General features: G+C 33.5%; 1 protein-coding gene across 4 annotated transcripts in view; it reads left to right on the forward strand.

Annotated features, from left to right (window-relative positions):
- Window positions 1-16,584, forward strand: part of LOC147398212 (lipid phosphate phosphatase 2-like) — a 69,303-nt gene extending 52,719 nt beyond the window's left edge. For all 4 annotated transcript variants that reach the window (XM_086447379.1, XM_086447378.1, XM_086447377.1 and 1 more), the window contains 3 exons: window positions 13,334-13,522; window positions 13,629-13,688; window positions 16,154-16,584. In XM_086447379.1, the coding sequence (XP_086303505.1) occupies window positions 13,334-13,522; window positions 13,629-13,688; window positions 16,154-16,359 (455 nt within the window). In that variant the 3' untranslated portion in view covers window positions 16,360-16,584. The remainder of the gene's footprint in view (window positions 1-13,333; window positions 13,523-13,628; window positions 13,689-16,153) is intronic.
- Window positions 16,585-20,847: the final 4,263 nt, after the last annotated feature.

The raw sequence follows: 20,847 nt of genomic DNA on the forward strand, positions 1-20,847 counted from the left end.
CTCTAGACTATTAATGATCATTAACTAGCTATCTTCATCTATGCCAATCTGGCGTACATGTGATCCTCGATAATCTCTATCAAGCATACAACTATTTTCATCTTATTCTCTATTAAAGATAGAAAAGAAATTCCCGGATTCCTGTTGTGATGTGGTATTCTTATGCATCCCATAATACATAAGAACTCAAACAACGCAACTGTTATCCTAGAATAACACATCGGTCTAGATATGTCACAACATATTATTTTTTATAGATTTTCACAATCTCTTTAATAAATCACTAAAATACTACATTTTATTTTCTTTTCAAAACGTATTGAAAGTAAAACATACAAGTGTTTTAAATACCCAGTCCACTCTTAAATGTACAGTCTCATCTCTCTTTTCTTTTTCTTTCTTTCGTGTCTTATACGACCATTAGTCGAAGCATTTCTCTCATTCATGTCTTATACAGTCTATGACTGAAGCATCACCTCATCTTTTCTCTCTTTCGTGTCTTATACGGCATACGCCGAAGCATCTCACTAACTGGGTATTTTAAAAACATGACAATCAATTAGGAACTTGTTCTCATATTTATTTTAATAAATTACTTTTCTTACCCAATTTTTTAATTAGAAACATTTCTTGAAAATCCATCACCAAAATGATTAAAGTAAATTGTCTTCAAATTTAACTTATTCGTAATTATGTATGTCTATAAAATATGAACAAAATGTATGAATGTATATAAAAATAGTAGTTTATATAGTTGCTGTATTTTCCTTTTTGATACTTACATAATACGTATAAAATACGTATAAAGTATGTATAAAGTAACAAATGTTTTGAGTATTTGATCTAGTTTACATAGTAAAATATTATACAAAAACAGAAACTTTTATAATTGTATTTTATTTTTAACATGTATAAATATGTATAAAACACGTATAAAGTACGTATAAAACAACTTTTGATCATTTAATCTAGCATGCATATTATGTCAATTTTATGCAAAAACATCAACTTTCATAGTTGCTGTATTTTATTTTTAGCATGTATAAATACGTATACAACATGTATAAACCAACTACAAGCATGTAATAAATTCTTTTTAAATAAAACAACAATTATTAGTATGCTTTAAACTCATAAAAATAATAATATAAATATAAATAAAGTATGTGCATGTTGTTCAAAATAATTACAAAATAACTTTTGTTTTAAAATTACTAAATCAGAAATGTTTTAAAAACAAAATAAATTTTATTTTACAACTACAAAATCAGCAATATTTTTTCTTAAATTTTTACTAAAACTATCATAAAGAATTACAAGGGCTTACCTCATTGTTTCTCTTTATTTTCCTTTCCTTTTTTCCTTTATCTTCCTTCTTTCTTTTCTCTTCCTTTTCCTTCTTATTTTTCTCTTTCTTCTTTGTGTAGAAAGTGAAAAAAAAAAAAAAAAACAGCTAATACCATATTTAAATATTATCAAATAATATCTAGATATTGCTAAAAAAATTCTAATTCTTTTAGAATTTTCTAGAAACTTGGACTTTGGTCAATTTGACTTGTCAAAATTGGTTGACCAAAATTGACTTGACTTGAGTCAACAATGGTTGACTCAGTCAACCTTAGTTGACTAGATGATGTACCGCGTATTTGGACTCGATTTCAGGAAATCTTTATGGATAAATATGTCCCGGAGAGTGCCAAGGACAGGAAACGTATGGAATTTATGAGTCTCATATAGGGGAACGAGACGGTGTCAGGGTACCAAGCTAATTTCACCCAACTTGCAAGATATGCACTAGACTTGATATCCACTGAGGTGATAAAAGCAAAGAGGTTCATTGAGGGACTTAAACCATTCCTCAGGAGCAAAGTTGCAGGATTTGATATAACCACATGCAAATGTGGTAAATAGAACCCTGAGGATAGAAAAAAAGAGGAGTAGATGCAACTAACTCGAGGATCGATAAGTCGTCCGATGAGTAGGTCATTCCAGGGCAGAACAGACTCGGCAAAGAGGTTACTGATGTTCAAACCAGTTACTTCAGGAAATTTTGGGGGAGTTAGACCACAAGATCAGCAGATGTGGAGATAACCAATACCAATTCAAAGTCAACAGACAAGAAGGCCATCAGGTCCTCAATTCTGACCACCAACGGGAAGAACTCCAACACTGCAAACATACCGACCATCAACACAGTCACAAGGTCAATTATTGTGTTATGGATGCGGTGAAGCAGGACACATGAGGAGGAATTGCCCAAAGTTGGGACAATCAGCAGGGGGATCATCGTCTGCTTCCTAGAGGCCACAAGGTCGAGTTTATGCTTTGACCCATGAGGAATATCAGCCATCTCATGAAGTTATGGAAGGTAACCTGATTTTATCTAATATACAAGTGCACGTATTAATTGATACAGGTTCTTCTAATTCATTTATTGCTATTAGACTTGCTAGTATGTTAGAACTAGATGTTGAACACACAGGAAAAGTTTTATCTCTTTCAACACCTTTAGGAGACAATTCAATTCCTAAGTCTGTATGTAAAAACTGTGTAATACGGTTAGTTGATCAGGAGTTATCAATTGATTTGATACTTCTAGAACTCAATGATTTCGATGTAATACTAGGTATGGACTGGTTAGTTAAAAACCACGCTCACATTGACTGTTATCCTAGAATAGTCATGTTCAAAATACTTAGTAGGCCAATAGTAAAATTTATGGGTTTCAAGAATTGGGTTGAAAAATATTTGAAGAATAAGCTAAACAATTTAACAACGGAGGAGAAAGCAGTATCAGAGTTGGCAGAGATACTGGTGGTTAGAGATTTCAAAAGTGTGTTTCCAGAAGAATTGTCGGGTTCGCCACCAATTAGAGCAATAGAATTCTCTATTGATCTTATTCCAGGTACAACTCCGATATTGATCACTCCGTATCGGATGGCACCAGCAGAAACAAGAGAACTGAAATCTCAGATTGATGAGTTGACGCACCTAGGATTCATCAGACCGAGCTTTTCACCTTGGGGAGCTTCGGTTTTATTCGTGAAGAAGAAAGATGGATTCTTCCGTTTGTGTATCGATTATCGAAGACTAAACCAAGTCACCATCAAGAACGAATACCCTCTTCCGTGCATAGAGGACTTGTTCGATTAGCTCCAAGGTGCTCAATATTTCTCGAAGATCGATCTTAGATCTGGGTACCATCAGTTGAAGATTAAAGAAGATGATATTCCAAAGACTGATTTTAGGACCAGGCTAGGGCACTGCGAGTACCTAGTGATGCCATTTGGTTTTACTAATGCTCCAGCCGCATTCATGGATTTGATGAATCGAGTCTTTTGGGAATATCTAGATAAGTTTGTGATCGTGTTTATCGATGATATTTTTATCTATTCAAAATCAGAGAAGGATCATGAGGAGCATCTGAAGATCACCTTACAAACATTGCAAGACCACCAATTGTATGCAAAGTTTAGTAAGTGCGAATTTTGGTTAAAATAAGTTAAATTCCTTGGTCATGTCGTGTCAAGTGAAGGAGTTTTAGCAGACCCGTCAAAAATTGAAGCAATGACTAGTTGGAAACAACCCACATCAGTTACAGAGATCAGAAGCTTTTTAGGACTGGCAGGGTATTACCGAAGGTTTGTCGAGGGATTCTCTATGATTGCATCACCCTTGACACGCTTAACCCAGAAGAATGTCAAATACAAGTGGGATGATAGATGTAAAGCGGCGTTTCAAGAGTTGAAGACTCGTTTGATTACTGTACCAATATTGATAGCACTAGTTCCAGGAGAAAGTTTAGTGATATATACAGACGCTTCAGGCATAGGTTTGGGTTGTGTTTTAATGCAGAACAGGAAGGTAATCATTTATGCTTCCAGAAAGTTGAAAACACACGAGAAGAATTATCCAGCTCATGATATTGAGTTGGCATCCATTGTTTTCTCCCTGACAATATGGAGACATTATTTATATGGTGAGAAGTTTGAGCTCTTTTCCGATCATAAAAGTCTCAAATACATATTCTCCCAAAAAGAGCTGAATATGCGGTAAAGATGTTGGATCTAAAAGACTACGATTTTACGCTACATTACCACCCTGGTAAAGCAAACGTTGTAGCAGATGCACTAAGTCGTAGAAAAGAGAGTGTTCTTGCTCAGATGATGTTGAGTGAATGGCACATGTTGGAGTCAATTGTAAAGTTCGTATTTGATAGCTCGAAGAATGAAGATGGGCAGCACAGTTATTTGGCGCCATTGAGACTTCATAATACATTAACACAGAGAATTGTCGAGTCTCAGAATTGGGATGCAGATGTTGTGGAGCATTGTCTGAAAGCAGGGGATTCAGAGAAGTGGAGGATACAATTCTCATGGGACCAGAATTGGTTGAAGAGATTACAAAGAAGATCAGAATGGTTAAGGAAAGGATAAAGGCAGCTCAGAGCAGATAGAAGAACTACGCCGATAAACAGCGGAGACCTTTAGAGTTTGAGGTTGGAGATATAGTATTTTTTAAGATCTCTCCTAAGAGAGGGATATTCAGGTTCGGTTTGAAGGGTAAGTTGAAATCCTGGTATGTGGGACCGTTCGAGATTATAGAACGAGTTGGTCAAGTCGCTTACAGGCTAGTCTTACCTTCTCAACTAGCTCAAATTCATAATGTTTTCCACGTATCGATGCTGAGGAAGTATGAACCAGATCCTTCACATGTCTTAGAGTGGCAATCTTTGCAGTTAGAAGAAGATATATCTTATGAAGAAGGACCAGTGCAGATCATTGGTAGGAAAGAGAAAATGTTGCGATCACATGTTATTCCCTTAGTAAAAGTGCTTTGGAGACATCATAATGTGAAAGAATCAACTTTGGAAAAGGAATCAGATATATGGACTCGATATTTGGAATTATTCATCGAATAAGGTATATTATTAATTTTGAGGACGAAATTTTCCTTTTAGGAGGGGAGGTTGTAATGTTAAAAAAAAAAAAAAATTTGACTAAGTCAACTAAGGTTGAGTGAATCAACCATTGTTGACTCAAGTCAAGTCAATCATTGTTGACTCAAGTCAAGTCAACTTTGATCAACTAATTTTGACTAAGTCAAATTGACCAAAGTCCAATTTTCTAGGAAATTCTAAAAGAATTAGAATTTTTTTAGCAATATCTAGATATTATTTGATAATATCTAAATATGGTATTAGCTGATTTTTTTTTTATTGTTTCACTTTCTACACAAAGAAGAAAGAAAAATAAAAGAAGGAAGAGAAAAGAAAGAAGGAAGATAAAGGAAAGAAGGAAAAGAAAATAAAGAGAAACAATGATCTATTCCCTTGTAATTCTTTATGATAGTTTTAGTAAAACTTTAAGAAAAAATATTGCTGATTTTGTAGTTGTAAAATAGAATTTGTTTTGTTTTTAAAACATTTCTTATTTAGTATTTTTAAAACAAAAGTTGTTTTGTAATTATTTTCAACAACATGCACATGCTTTATATATATTTATATTATTGTTTTTATGAGTTTAAAGCATACTAATAGTTGTTGTTTTGTTTAAAAAGAATTTATTACATGCTTGTAGTTGGTTTATACATGTTGTATACGTATTTATATATGCTAAAAATAAAATACAGCAACTATGAAAGTTGCTGTTTTTGCATAAAATTGACATAATATGTATGTTAGATTGAATGATAAAAAATTATTGTTTTATACGTACTTTATACGTATTTTATACCTATTTATACATGTTAAAAATAAAATACAGCAACTATGAAAGTTGCTTTTTTGTATAATGTTTTACTATGTAAACTAGATTGAATGCTCAAAACATTTGTTACTTTATACATACTTTATACGTATTCTGTACGTATCAAAAAGGAAAATACAACAACTATAAATATTCATATATATATATATATATATATATATATATACTTTATACGTATTTTTATACGTATCAAAAAGGAAAATACAGCAACTATATAAGTTGCTGTTTTTATATATATTCATATTTTTTGTTCATATTTTATAGACATGCATGATTTCGAATAACTTAAATTAGTAGACAATTTACTTTAATCGTTTTGGTGATGGATTTCCAAAAATTATTTTAATTAAAAAGTTGGGTAAGAAAAGTAATTTATTAAAATAAATATGAGAACAAGTTCTCAATTGATTGTCGTGTTTTTAAAATACCCAGTTAGTGAGATGCTTCGGCGTATATCGTATAAGACACGAAAGAGAGAAAAGATAAGGTGATGCTTCAGTCATAAATTGTGTAAGACATGAATGAGAGAAATGCTTCGACTAATGGTCGTATAAGACACGAAAGAAAGAAAAAGAAAAGAGAGATGAGACTGTACATTTAAGAGTGGACTGGGTATTTAAAACACTTGTATGTTTTACTTTCAATACGTTTTGAAAAGAAAATAAAATGTAGTATTTTAGTGATTTATTAAAGAGATTGTGAAAATCTATAAAAAATAATATGTTGTGACATATCTAGACCGATGTGTTATTCTAGGATAACAGTTGCGTTGTTTGAGTTCTTATGTATTATGGGATGCATAAGAACACCACATCACAACAGGAATCCGGGAATTTCTTTCTATCTTTAATAGAGAATAAGATGAAAATAGTTGTATGCTTGATAGAGATTATCGAGGATCACATGTACGCCAGATTGGCATAGATGAAGATAGCTAGTTAATGATCATTAATAGTCTAGAGTAATCAAGAAAGAATAACTTACTTGATTTGGTACATTTCTTAAGGCCTTGGTCAACGGCCAACTTGAGCCGGAAAACAGTTACCCAAGTTGTGGCAGAGACTGACCATAAAATCAGGAACTAACGGTGGGGTTCCAGACTGGTGAAGTATTGGAATAATTGTATTTTGACTGAGATGTTCACATCAGTCTTGACCCTCAACTCTATATTATAGTACTCTATTATTTAATGCTATATTATAAACAATTGTTTCTTCATATTTTTAATTGTTTCAATTTCCTGCTAGATTTTATGACATCAATGTTCAATTATTTTCATTTATATATTGAATATCAAATATGCATGATTTACGAATTCCTAAAATGTTTAAACTGCATATAGGGTGCTTTTATTTAGAATTGTAAAATTCCCCTACTGGGTAACTCTCCTGTTACTCACCCCTACGGCATCACAAATTTCAGGCACACCTGATTTAGGTGATCTTTCTGAAAAAACTCACTGTCATGGCTTTATAGATGATCAGTCCAAGCTTCCAGGAGTGGAGCATGGGTACTACTGATGAGTTTTGAACTAGAGTTAGGTTTGAGTCTTTTATTGTCATTTTCTTATATAGCTACGAACACGGTATTATGTCATTATTGTTTTATGTATATGTCAAGTGTATTGATGTTTGAGAATACAAATCTGTTTTGTTGGGCAATGATCAGGTATGACATATAGTTATTTATTTGTCGTTTACGTTCATATATTGACTATCATGATATGGGTTATATATCATGCCTTTGGATTCAACTTGGGAATCATGGAGATTCGGGTTGAGTTTTTGGGGCGTGACATGCACTAAGTAATGTTTTCAGACGCTAAGGTGTAAGAAAATGCTCTCAACTGCCCAATGCCTCGAGGTGTAAATTGTAGGCCTCACAATCATGATATTTAAATTAAATAATGTAACATCTAAACTAACATTAAAAGCTAAAAATATAGGATAGTCGGACATCTCCAAATTTGAAATTCACATAATTAATTCCAATGTTGCCAAAATATGTTTGAAGAGTTTCGTTGGCAATTCATGCAGACTTATCCTAAAGCATGCCTCGAGGTGTAAGCCTCACATGCCTCTAAAAACATTGGCACTAATACACTCTATGAGTGTCAGAGTGATTGGGTTTGAACGGTTAAAAGATGAATACCCTGTGTGCCTAGTTTTTTGGAGAACTGTACACTTGACTTTTGAATGATTAGGTGAATAATAACAATGGATTTGTCCCATAGGATGCTACCTGTTTAAGGGAACTAAACTTTGCTTTCCTGTACTTTGTTGCGAGATTTTCTCATTTGGGAACTCCACACCGGTGGAACTGCTTAACATTTTAGGCGAGACCAGACTATTGCCCTTGTTGATGATAGATTTCATTGGCCAATTCTTAAAAGAGACGTCGCCAAAATTGTTGGGCAGTGCCATACTTGTCAATTGGCAAATCAGAGAAAGCAACATTGGGTTTGTATACCCTTTTGTTAGTGCCACACTCCCCGTGACAAGATATTAGTATGGATTTTGTGTTTAGGCTTCCCAAGATTATTAGAAAGTATGATTTCATTTTTGTAGTAGACTGTTTTTAAAAAAATGAATCATTTCCTACCTCGTGCTAAAACCTCTGACATTTCTAATGTTACCAAAATATGTTTGAAGAGTTTAGTTTGCATGAATTCCCAAAGACATACTATGTGATAAGGGTGTCAGATTTATGAATTACTTTTGGAAAACGTTGTGGCATATGATGGGTAGTAGGCTTCAATTTTCTTCAGCATATCACTTTTGGAAAACGTTGCGACTAGCACATGCTATTCGCATGCCATTTTGCACAACGCATATGCAGTGACATATGCTGCAAAAAAAGAGAGTAAAAAATGCAGAAAATGTTTAAATCTCAATTTTTGAGTAGCTTTCCTTTTCTTTTAAGTCTTGAGAGTGAGAGAGTTACTTGAGTTGAGACTTGAACTTTGAGAGTGATAGTGTAGAGTAGATATTAACGAATATTTATAATTATGTGAGAACGTACTAGAAAATGTAATGAGATTTAAGAGTTGGAGGCTTTGTGAGAGCAAGAGAAGAGATTAGAAGGTAGAAGAGATGTTGTAAAGGAATATGGTGTGGGGTAGAAATGTGATATTTATCCAAGAAAAGTGAGTTTAACCCAAAAAAAATAAAAATAAAGAAGATTTGTGTCCAACGCTCATATTTCTGTCCATTAGATAGTATGCCATAGCATATTGTGCAATGGCATATTTTGGGCTTAATCTGATGACAACATATGCGATTTTCATTTTGAACATAGCATTTGCGAATATGAGACAGCATTTGACAACAGTGGTAGGTGAGCATATTAAATCATGGTATTTCATACTGTCCATAGTTGAGTTTGCATCTAATAGTTTTGTCAATAGGACCATAGGCATGAGTCCATTTGAAGTAGTTCATGGTTACAAGTCTAGGAAATCTATTGATCTTATCCCTATGGTAGTTTCATGTAGGCCATTTGAGTCAATATAGTCATTTACACAACATATCCATGAATGCATTCTGAGATTAGGAAGAGAATTATCTTTAAGAATGAAAATAATCACATGCATGTTGATTCACATTGCAGGTTTAATGAATTTCTAGTAGGTGACTATGGTAACTTGCATTAGGCCTGAGCAATTCACTCAAGGAATTGTGAAAAAGTTGCAGTCGTATTATTTGATCTTTTAAAATATTGAAAAGAGTGGGTACTAATGCATATGTTATAGAGCTTCCATCCAACATGGAAATTAGTTCAACATTTGATGTGGGAGATCTTGTGTCTGTTCTAGGACCAACAATACCACCCAATGATCCTTGTCCTGATCATCATCATGCCTCTACCACTCTTATACCTGACAAAGATCATGACCCATGGCATTTTCCATCACAATTTCCACAACCTTTGCCTCCTTCACCTATTATACCTCAAACACGAGAAGAAATAAAAATATATCTTGGTCATCAAGCGGTTTCGACCTGACATGGAGGATATCATAAATTTCTTTTTAAGTGGAGGAATATGCCAATTTCAGATTGCACATGAATTACAAAGACAAAGTTACAAAAGACTAATCCAGATCTTTTGGAGCAGTGCCATAGTTTTATTTTGTCAGATTGAGAATTTTCAGTTCAGAAGAATTGATGAGGACATCGGAACATCACCCTTTAGGTATCATAGGAGGAGGAAGCCACCAATTTTCTTGTAGATTGGTGATGGTTATAGAAAGGACTTAAAGAGCCCATAGGCAAAATCTTTTGAAGATTTCATATTGGAAAGTACACGTGGGTTGTGTTTGGATCTAGGAAGACTCATTGGATGAGTTAGAATGGCCAACACACGGCCATAGTGTTAGAATGTTTAGGATTTATGTAGTTTTCTATTTTGGACTTTTTAAAATGTTTTCAGTTAATAAGCTGTGAGCCCAAAACTAAATTTATTTTAATTAATAAGTGGACCAGCCACTTAAGAATTGTGGGCGCCACAAGAGAGTTTGGCCAGCCCGTATTAGCTTGGTGGGACAACTTTTAAGTTGAGTTTTGTTACAGTTACTTGCTTCACAACTCACAAGTAACTTGTTACATAGTTATTAGGATTTAAGAATCCTTTTGTTCTAGGTTTCTAGGCTATTATTTAAAAGAATAATTTAGGTTTTTATGGAGAACGTTGCTATCAATGAATAAAATTTACCTAAATTTCTGTTTCTTTGCTTGAATGTTGAGGCATTCGACGTGGTGATCGAGGTACCTCAATCTCCTCTATTTACTTCTTGGTGGTTTACATATACAACTCCTATCTTTCTTGTTCTTGTTCTTCATCTTCTTAATTTTTTTTGCTTAAACCCCCATATTAACCCCATCGATCTTAGTTTAATAGCCGTACACCCTTGTCACCCCATCTATACCAAAATCTCACCATCCTATACCCTCTGAAATCCGACCAAATCTTTTTAAAACCTATTAAACCTAATTCACAATCACCCTAGATGTTTTATTTCTTTTATATCTTGTCTGGTTGATACCCCTATTTGGAAGTCATGTCTTCCATAAAATCCCGTAGTTTGATATTTTGAGGTATAGCCTTGTGGAATTTTGACTTTGCTTAGTATATCTATTAGTTATCGTTAGATTGATCTTATTCTTCTGTATAGAATATAGTATTTTATCTTCTTTATTCTTCTTGATAATTCTATCTTGATCTTAGAACCATCACTTAACTATGTTCATAGTCCTGCAACACACCTGCTAATAGGTTACAGAGAGTATTTGCAGGCTTCAAAATCGCCCAAGCATAGCCACAAACACTTTCCACTACCTCGACGCTAAATCACTAGTTAGTATTTGTACAGTTATACTGCCATATTGGAATTTCCGAAGGTTGACTTGTTGAAAATCTTTGGACACCTTGACACTTAGTATCCGTGCCACTTGTCAAGGTAACACTAGTTGCAGTGAAAGACACTAGTATGGAAGGTAACAGTGGCTGCGACCAATGACAACTCCCAGTCCAGATTGTTTTATCGCTTCTCCTTTTAATGACCTTTTCTTAGGCTTTATAATAGCCAAGTATAATGTTGATCACAAAAAAAAAAAAAAATTGAGAACATACTTTGTTGATTTTAATGAGTTTGTGAACTCTACGAATGCCATGTGCACTAGTATGTGTTGGAACTCATATCCGATCGATTGATAATAATATACTGACCGATAAATTCAGTATCTGTTCGATCAGATTTCGTAGGTTTAGTATCTATCAAATATGTGATCGGCTGTGAATGGATTGGTCGAAGAGCAAGTGCACTAGTATGTGTTGGAACTCATATCCGATCGATTGATAATAATATACTGACCGATAATTTCAGTATCTGTTCGATCAGATTTCATAGGTTTAGTATCTATCAAATATGTGATCGGCTGTGAATAGATTGGTCGAAGAGCAAGTGGGTTGGATTTTTGTGTGTGAGAGGCAATCAAGGAGATGTCCTGTGCAAGCTAGTCAATCATGGAGCTGTTTCACTTGTCCTAGTCGATCAAGGCCAGTTTTTATGAGTTGGTTGATAGAGAGAGGGTTTATATTTATTCACTTTGTAATCTAACCATCTAGGAAGCAATGACACATGATTACACGGTGGAAGAAGAAATTTTACATTATCAACCAGTCCAAATGGTAGCATTTGCAGGTCAAATCCTATAGGAGAAAAAAAATGGTGTGATTGGATCATTGAGGTAGTAGTGTTGCATGATTGGATTGAATTGATTCCAAGTTGTTCATTTGGATGGTTTATAGAGTTGGGATTGCTACCCAATTACATAGCATTGAGGCCATGTCCTTCCTATATAAAAAGATGAGATCATTAAAATAAATAGTAAGAAATTAAGTGACAGTCAACAGGCCATATGTTTTGTAGGTTGCAGTGACATGGTCATTTGTTTTAGATGTGAAGTGCATTGTGCTTTGAGTTCATTGTCATTCGTTAGGCCTCAGATTTGGGCCATGGGAATTGGGCTTTTAATGTGTTATCAAGAAGGCTTGGGCCAAACTTTTCTTGACATTAGATTTTAAACCCAGGTTTGTGCCCATATCTAATCTTGACTGGGTTTGGTTGCTAAGAGATGGGCTCTTTTTGTTGACTAATAATTTGGTAATTTAAATGGGAAAAGGGTTATCATCTTCCAAAACTCAACATTGGTATGTAACTGTGGTGACTATTGGCCAATTGATTTGATTTTCAATGGCAATGTAGGTAGTGGGGGTAATGGGCACTGCACTTCAGTGCAGCATGGTGTTTCAGTTGGCTGTGATACCTTGTGGTCGTCGATGTTGATTGTCATGCTTGGAAGTTGTGGAGTTGGATTTTGTTGGATCTAGTCATGAGTTCCAGCGGTGGCAAGGGGAAGTTGATTCATGGTGGCCTTGAAGTCTGTAGTAAATTGTATCAATTTGACTGCAACGACTGATAAAGATGATCAATAGGCATTTTCTGTATCGATGTGTTTTCCCAATGATTTAGCAATACGTCTCCAAATTTCTCTCAGGCGGTAATTTTTTATTTAATTTCTCCACCAATTTAAATTCCCTCAAGTTAATTCTGAATTTTATTGGAGAAAAAGTTTAGGGGAAATTCGAAGTTTATTACTGCACTCAACCTGCCTTGATACTGGAGTGGAAATATCAAAGGAAGATTTGACATGTATGCCAACCTAATTTAATCATGATATTGTTACAAATATAAATCCATATCTTTGCTTTTACTCTGTGAGTTTAAAGTTTCGTACCACACATTGATCTTCATTGCACCTAATGGATGGTGAAGTAATAATTACCTATTTTTATATTTCTATTACATGTTTTATGGTGTCTCTATTATGTTTTTTATTTTTAACTAACCTTAGACAATGATATGGGGTTTAATATAACGATATGGGGGTTAGTATAATGCCTGGCTTTGTTTTTGTAATGATGAGATTACTTATCCATACATAATAGATCTTATTGTATGTATTATTAAATGCTAAATTAGGATCCCATCTATCCATATGCAGGGTCCTTCGCAGGTCTCGGTTTTCTTGCATTGTATTTGTCAGGAAAAATTAAAGTATTTGATCGTAGCGGCCATGTTGCGAAGCTCTGTATCGTTTTTCTTCCATTGCTTGTTGCAGCTCTTGTGGGAGTTTCACGAGTTGATGACTACTGGCATCATTGGCAAGATGTATTTGCTGGAGGCCTTATAGGTTCATACTTACAGCATTAATCATAGTTTTTCGAATTAATATTAATTTCTTATGTATGCAGTGATTGATTCCCACAGGCACTTAATGATTTTTTCCTTTTTGGCAGGATTAACAGTTACTTCATTTTGTTATTTGCAGTTCTTTCCACCCCCATATGACATGGACGGTATGCTCCCTTGTTGTTCATTAGTCCATAGTTATTGGAGATATGCATAAATTCTTTACGGCATTATATATTATACATATAATGAGGTTGCCAGTAATGCTCTAAGTAACTTGGAACTTTAGTTCATCTTTAATCATCAACTATATGTATAGGGGAATCGTCCTGCCAGGTGCTAATCTAAAAGCAATCACAAAAGGAGTTAAACCTTGTAATGGTGTCTGACATTCAATAATCAAGTCTCCTTTTAAAATGATTTAATAATAGTTTTTAATGTTACATTTATCTTATCGTCTCCTACAGTTTCAGGTCTTTCATTCACAAAAGGACTTAAACCTTCTAATATTAAGTTTACTGTTTCCTACAGTTTCAATGAAAAGTTTCTCAAGATTTTTGTCATTTCTATAACAGTCACATGAAAATTGTATTTATTTCTAATATTTCTATGAAATATTTGCATTTTGAAGCTATCCGAAATAGGCATTGGAACTGAAATTTAATACCTTCAATAGAGGGGATACATTGCTCCCACACTTAGGGCTGAGGGTTAATTGTGCCACCCGCATAACTTGTAGTCTCAGCCACGACCACCATCCTGTAGCACTAAGGCTGCCATATTGTATGCACTTGTTTTAGTGTGTTCGGTTTACTCGAGTTCCCATTCCATTTCCTACTAGGTTGGAATTGGCATCTTATTGTGAGAATTAGTACATCAAGCAAAGTGGAAGTGATCATAAATCTTGTATATATATTCTAAATGTTTTTTTATGCAAAATGAGAGGGAAGAAGATGCAATACAGGTTAGGGGATCTGGTTTGGCCTTTTGGGACTGGGTTAAGAATTTGGGTTATAATAGAGTTGTCGTAAAAGTTTAGGGTAAAATAAAAAAAGGTTTGGGTTACAGGATTTAATTACATTGTTTTGCAATTAGGCTTAAGGGTTTAGGATAAATAAAACAAAACAAAGAGGGGTGGGGGGTCAACAATTCAAGAATTCAAGCGTTCTTGAATTCTAGAAAATCAAGATAGGAAAAAAAGGGTTGTGTAGAATATCTGGGCAACAATACTGATTTTTGCCAGGATCTTTGGGTTGCATATAGGTATTAAAATTGAAAACAAATAGAGTAAGAAGAAGATTAAAAGAGAAAGAAGGAATAAAACGATAGAACCTTGGAATCACACAAATAATGGATAACTCGCACCAAGAAACTCCATCGGAGAATATTCACACAAAAAGTCATTGAAAGAATCTTTTTTACAATCTATCATATTGGTTTAAAAGAAAAAGACAAGTTGCTAAAGCCTAAATGACTTCTAATTTGACTCTACCTTGTACTCCAAGGCAACTTTTCAAAATAGAAAAATTCCTAATTCGAAATAAAACTCTCCTACTAATTTTTGAATATCTAATAATAAACTTCTAAAACAAATAGGACTCAAAAAACATAAAATAGGCCTACAACTAAAGCCCAATAACTAAAATAAAACACTAAACCTAAATTATGGCCCAAATATGTTATCCCCATGATCTCTAATGTTCTCCATCAATTTTATTTCCAACAATTATATATGTGTTGTTCATAACTTATGTATGATTTTAATGAAATTCAAAATTTATATATGCATCATATTCTTAAGATGAGCTTAAGTATTTAAAGAAACATGTCTCTCTGCATATATGGAATAAATTATGCAGACTTTGCTTTTCAGGTGTTTGGCTGTCCGTGTGTCTGACACTTTACGGCCAAGCATTTGTTACCATGGGAGAAGACTAAGGTTTATTTAGGAATCAATAAAAAGTCTAAAATGATTAATGCCCCTGGTACAAAAATAATTATGAACTGAGAAATATTGCTTGAACTTACATATGCCAGCTTAAATAATTTTTACACGCCAAGGATTAAGGGATCCATTTGAGTTTGATTGTATTATACTATGTTTTGTTCATGAAATAACGTTCTTGTACATGAAAGAGAGTGAAACTAAGATAAATAAAGATGTACATATTAGAGAAATTTTTTTTTAGGGAATGAAAATAGAGCCTGCATCTTGGATCTAATTGAAATGAGTATTTTGATAAGTGTGTATGATGGATCTGGAACTGTGTTACTGACCTCAAATAGTTTGTATGAGGCAATAAACCTCAAATAGATGAAGAGAGAAATTGATGGTTTAAAGCATTATAAGTTGCTTGAACACTGATAGAGCTACCATTTGTCCACTTTTTATGTATATTTTGTAATTTGCAATTATAGTTCCTTGTGCAGATTTTTCTGGATTTCAAAATTTTGTGCTCAATATCCTTTACCAGTATATGCAAGTCACGATAAATATAGAAACACCAGTCTATTATATTCAAATGAAAACTGCATCTTAGATTCTTAGGGAATCATTGTGCCATATATATAAACTTTGAATGAATATTAGTACGACAGCTGGATATATAAGTCTTTTCTGGGTTTGCTGCAGGTTGGGGGCCTCATGCATATTTCCAAATGTTAGCAGCAGATTCACGAAATGGTGTCCAACCGTCATCCACCGCTACCAACTGCCTTAGTGTGCAGTCAACAGAGATTGAGACTGTTTATATCCAATCTCATCATGGCATGGAGATTTCAGAATCCAATGACACAAGCCCAATTCTGAATGCAATGGAAACAGGGAGGATAGGTTGATTTTCGAGTTGGAATCTCATTTGGAAGGAAACTTTTGTACAAGTTTTTTCACTCATGGTAGGTTTGGTTTGTAAAAAGTTCCATTTTACTTGCTTGCATCTAGTTTCTAGACATGAAAATTTTCAAAATCCCTGTTTTCCACTATTTGTTAGATGTTGAGGTCATACAGACTCTCCATTGTTCATTCCTTCTTTAATTCAGTCCTGTTGAATTGAAATCTCATAACATTGATCGAGTCCAATCAACCAGGGATCCCATAATTCATAGCTATATTTTGATACACAAGAACTCGACTTGACTCGAGTCGTCTCATGGATTTGTGAGTAAAATAAATATTTATAAAATTGATTGATTTTCCTAAATCTATAATATTTTAAAATTTAAAATTATTAAATTTATGTATTTAAAAAAAAAAAAGAACACTAAATATAACATTTAAGGAAAAAAAAAAAAAAAATTCTTCTTCGGACATGTCTTCCTTGCCTAGATCATAGTAATCTAGTTTGGATTCAACACTTTTCTAGCAGGTCAGCCGGTTTATTTGGGAAAGTTTTGGAATTATTATTATTATTATTATTATTATTATTTTCTTTTCGGGATTATATAAAGAATGATGATTTTGATTGGAATTCAAAACACATCAGAATAAGCTTGTGTTTCTACCTAACATGAAATCCAATGTGTTTAATTAATCTCCAACCAAAAACTGTCATGTAGGAACAAGATACCGTTCTGGATCGTGATTCAAACTTTTTATTGTAATTTCGTGTTAAAATAGCACCATTCCTCTAATAAGATGGCTCTCATTCAAGAAGCCTTCTTTTTTAGGTCTAGAATAGAAAGCCTCTTTTAACCTGATTATCACATTACATTATAGATTATACAGTATGTACAACTTTTTCCTTACAGATCTCACAAAATTACCATTGTCAAGCTTCACATGCCATGAGATCTTCTATGAATAATTTTGTGAACAAAAAAATCTCTCCAAACGATCTAGTTCAAGTCAGTGTCTTATAAGTCTCACCCAACTCATTTATAGGCCCTCAGATGCAAAAGAATTTACTTTTTCACAGATCTAGCAAATGTGATAATAGTATAAAACTAAAAAGTTTTAAGACCTTATTGGGTTTTGTATCAATTGCCATAACCAAATTGAATATTAAACATTGAACCAAAAATTTGCTCAAGTGGGTCAGTCATGGGTCAATTTAAGGTGAAAGTCCGTCCTTAAATCGATCCAAAGAAAAATTAGACATAAAATCCAAAATAGAGCAAGCAATCTAATCTAAAAAAGAAAAGAAACAAGTAAAAAAAAATCAAATCTTAATTAAAACCCACTTATTAGGCTCGGGATCTGGTTCGGACAGAGACATGAGAGAATCCAAACTATAACCTAAACCCAAACCTTGACCGTAACCTAAACCCAAACCTACTCCGCATCCCATTCCAACTCCAAAAACAAGGTTGAGATGGTTCCAGGGCCAACCACCGTAACCGATTCCTCCAACTACTCCCAAACCGATCCCAACGCCACATCCGACACCAATACCACCTCCAGGTCCCAAAATCGCTTCCTCTGTCTTTTGGCGGGTTTTATCGAGGAATTCGGTGAAGGGAAATCGCTTTTCTCCGAGCTTTTTCTTGTTGATGACTTTCCCAAAGCGCTTCTTCTTCTTATCGTTCTTGTGAGTTCCGTTGGTGTAGAAGTTGAGATTCATAGTGAGCTTGATTGGCTGAGGCAAAAATGAGATGTTTGGTAATATGGACAAAAATGGGACTTTTTGGTCTCTCTCTCTCTCTCTCTCTCTCTCTCAATAATTGTGTCCTCTTGGTTAATGGGCTTGTGCCCTATTATGGACCTGGCTTTTCACTTGTGTTCTCAGAACTTCCACGTTGGCCCAAATAGCACTCTTCGACCCTCTAGGTGCTTTGAAAATGGAGTTGCTATTGACACTACAACTTTTACTTATTACACCTTAATTTCTTAAATTATTTATAGCTCCCTAAGTAAAGATTAAAATATGCCATTCAAACATTATAAAAGTTCAGTTCAAGTCATTATTTCAACATTACAAAGCATTCTAACATATACAAACAGCTTCAACCTATGTTACCTGATTCTGGGTTTGCTCAGTTTGTATTTGAGTTTGTGATTTGCCACTCAAGAATGAACTGCGTTCGTAGGGGTAAGTAGAGATGAGAACATTTGAAAGTTGAAGTATGAATAAGGTAAAGATGTTGAAGATGGCAGATTTTGGGACAGAAAAAAAAATCAATTTTTTTTTATATTATTTAATAGGTTGATCATTTTTCATCAGTTTATTAATAAAGACCAAGGTCAAAATGGTATATTAGCGGTTTGAAATTTATGAACCTAAAGTAAAATGTTGGAATTCGATAAGTCTGTTGCAATTTGTGAACCTAAAACAATGGTTTGTGTTTTGATACCATTATAACGAATTCGGTAACCCAGTCTTCAACAATTGTTTACAATTATGATTAGCCCGATATAAATCCTAAATCTAACTATTAGAAATTTAAAAAACAGAAAAAGAGAGATAATGTTATTGGCACCCAACTTTTACTTATTCTCCATTACCTTTTTAAAAAAAAAAAAGAATTCTAATTGAAGTGGTAATAAGTAAAAGTTAGGGTGCTAATAACATATATTTTTAAATATCGGGAGAGTTCGTCTAGTCGCTCTTAAATGTGAGGAATATTCAATGTGAACCATCATTCACATTGATTCATTCAAGATTATTTATTCAATATTTTTTGAAAACAGAAACACTTCCCTAACTAAGGAAAAAAAGGCATTAGTAAGACTCATCCCCCGTCAAAACAAGTCCTTGAGATTTGTTATAAATATCGAGGTTTTTTTTCCTTGGTAGATGAGCCTTAGTAAGTCCTATTTTCCATACTAAGTTAGTTAAGGTAGCCCTACCCTTTTGAAAATGACATTTGAGTCGATTTTTTTGATAATTTAATATTTTATTATCTAAATAAAATTTCATATTGTGGTTAAATAAAAATTATAATTATTTAATAATAAATTTATAAATTAATAATTATAAATTAAATTAAATAATTTATCTTGTTCAATAATAAAATATTAATTATTACAATATCTTTCATATTAATTTGACATAATTACATGAATACTTATTTAATTGGAAAATTTTGATCATCGTGTGTTCAATTTGTACATGCCCAAAATTAGAAGATTACAGATGAACACAATTGAACAATTCAAGCACATCAGAGCAATCAAGATGAGACCAAATAAAAGCATACAAAAAATCAACCATTTCCTAGCTGCTTCTACCATGCTACAGTGGATCCCAACCGTGCTATGATGGAAGGGTGATCAATCAGGGTAATTTTACATTACCATACATTACTTACTCGGGCAATCTAATTGATGATGTCCATATGTACTAGATGATTCTAGAAGTCGAGAATTATTTATAAATAGGACCATTGGCCTAATGTATCAATTTCTATATCAATGTAAAAATTCTATTTCTCTTTCTCTTGTTCTTGCAATGATCATAGGCTAGTCTCCCTCCATTAGAGAGGTGGTGAAGCCTTGAACAAGTTTACATATATGTTCTAGTTAAGTATTGATCCTCTTGTTTTATGTTTTATTTTTATTGTTTAATATATTCTCTTCAAGGTTCATCTAGTAAGTAGAAATACTACACACCCTATAAAAATACACCAGTGCTTAAAGGGCTCAAAATATTGTGTTTTCCATTTGAAAACTAGTTTGTGAATATAAAAAATATACCAAAGGGTTTAATATTGGTGTGCCCACCATAGAAATGACTTTTGGTGGGTTCTTGGTCTTGATAAATTGACTTTGTCTATCTGATTTTGTCACATCTTAGCGTACACATAATTTTCAAATTGATTCGAATTTCTCACATGTATAAATAATTTTCAAATTGATAAAAATCCATAACATGCATCAATAATTTTCAAACTGGTTTATTCATAACATGCAAAAAAGAATATCCAAATCGATAAAGATTCATGAATCAATAATTTCCAAATCCGTAAAAATTCATAACATGCATATATAATTTTCAAATCGGTAAAATATCATTTCACGCATGATGACATTACTAGTTGCCAAAATGGTCAAGTATCATCATATGCACACAAATTACCAAAATGGTCAAGATTTTTATAAGCATGAATATTACCAAGTCGATCAAATCATTATGAACATGAATATTATCGAATTGATCGAATATCATCCTGTAACCAATAAACTATTAATTTAATCATCTATTGTTAGAAGTATGAATAATTACCAATTGATTATCATATCACCATGCATAATTACCAAATTGATTATCGTATCACCATGAGTGCTAATAATTATCAAATTGGTTAAATCCCTATATGCATAAATAGTTTCTAAATCAACAAAAACTCAGGGAACCATTTCCTGTGCCAGCTTATACAATGATAAGTGAT

The sequence above is a fragment of the Akebia trifoliata genome, chromosome 7 (assembly GCF_017979445.1).
Source record: "Akebia trifoliata isolate Shusen 1 chromosome 7, ASM1797944v1, whole genome shotgun sequence".
Lineage (NCBI taxonomy): Eukaryota > Viridiplantae > Streptophyta > Magnoliopsida > Ranunculales > Lardizabalaceae > Akebia > Akebia trifoliata.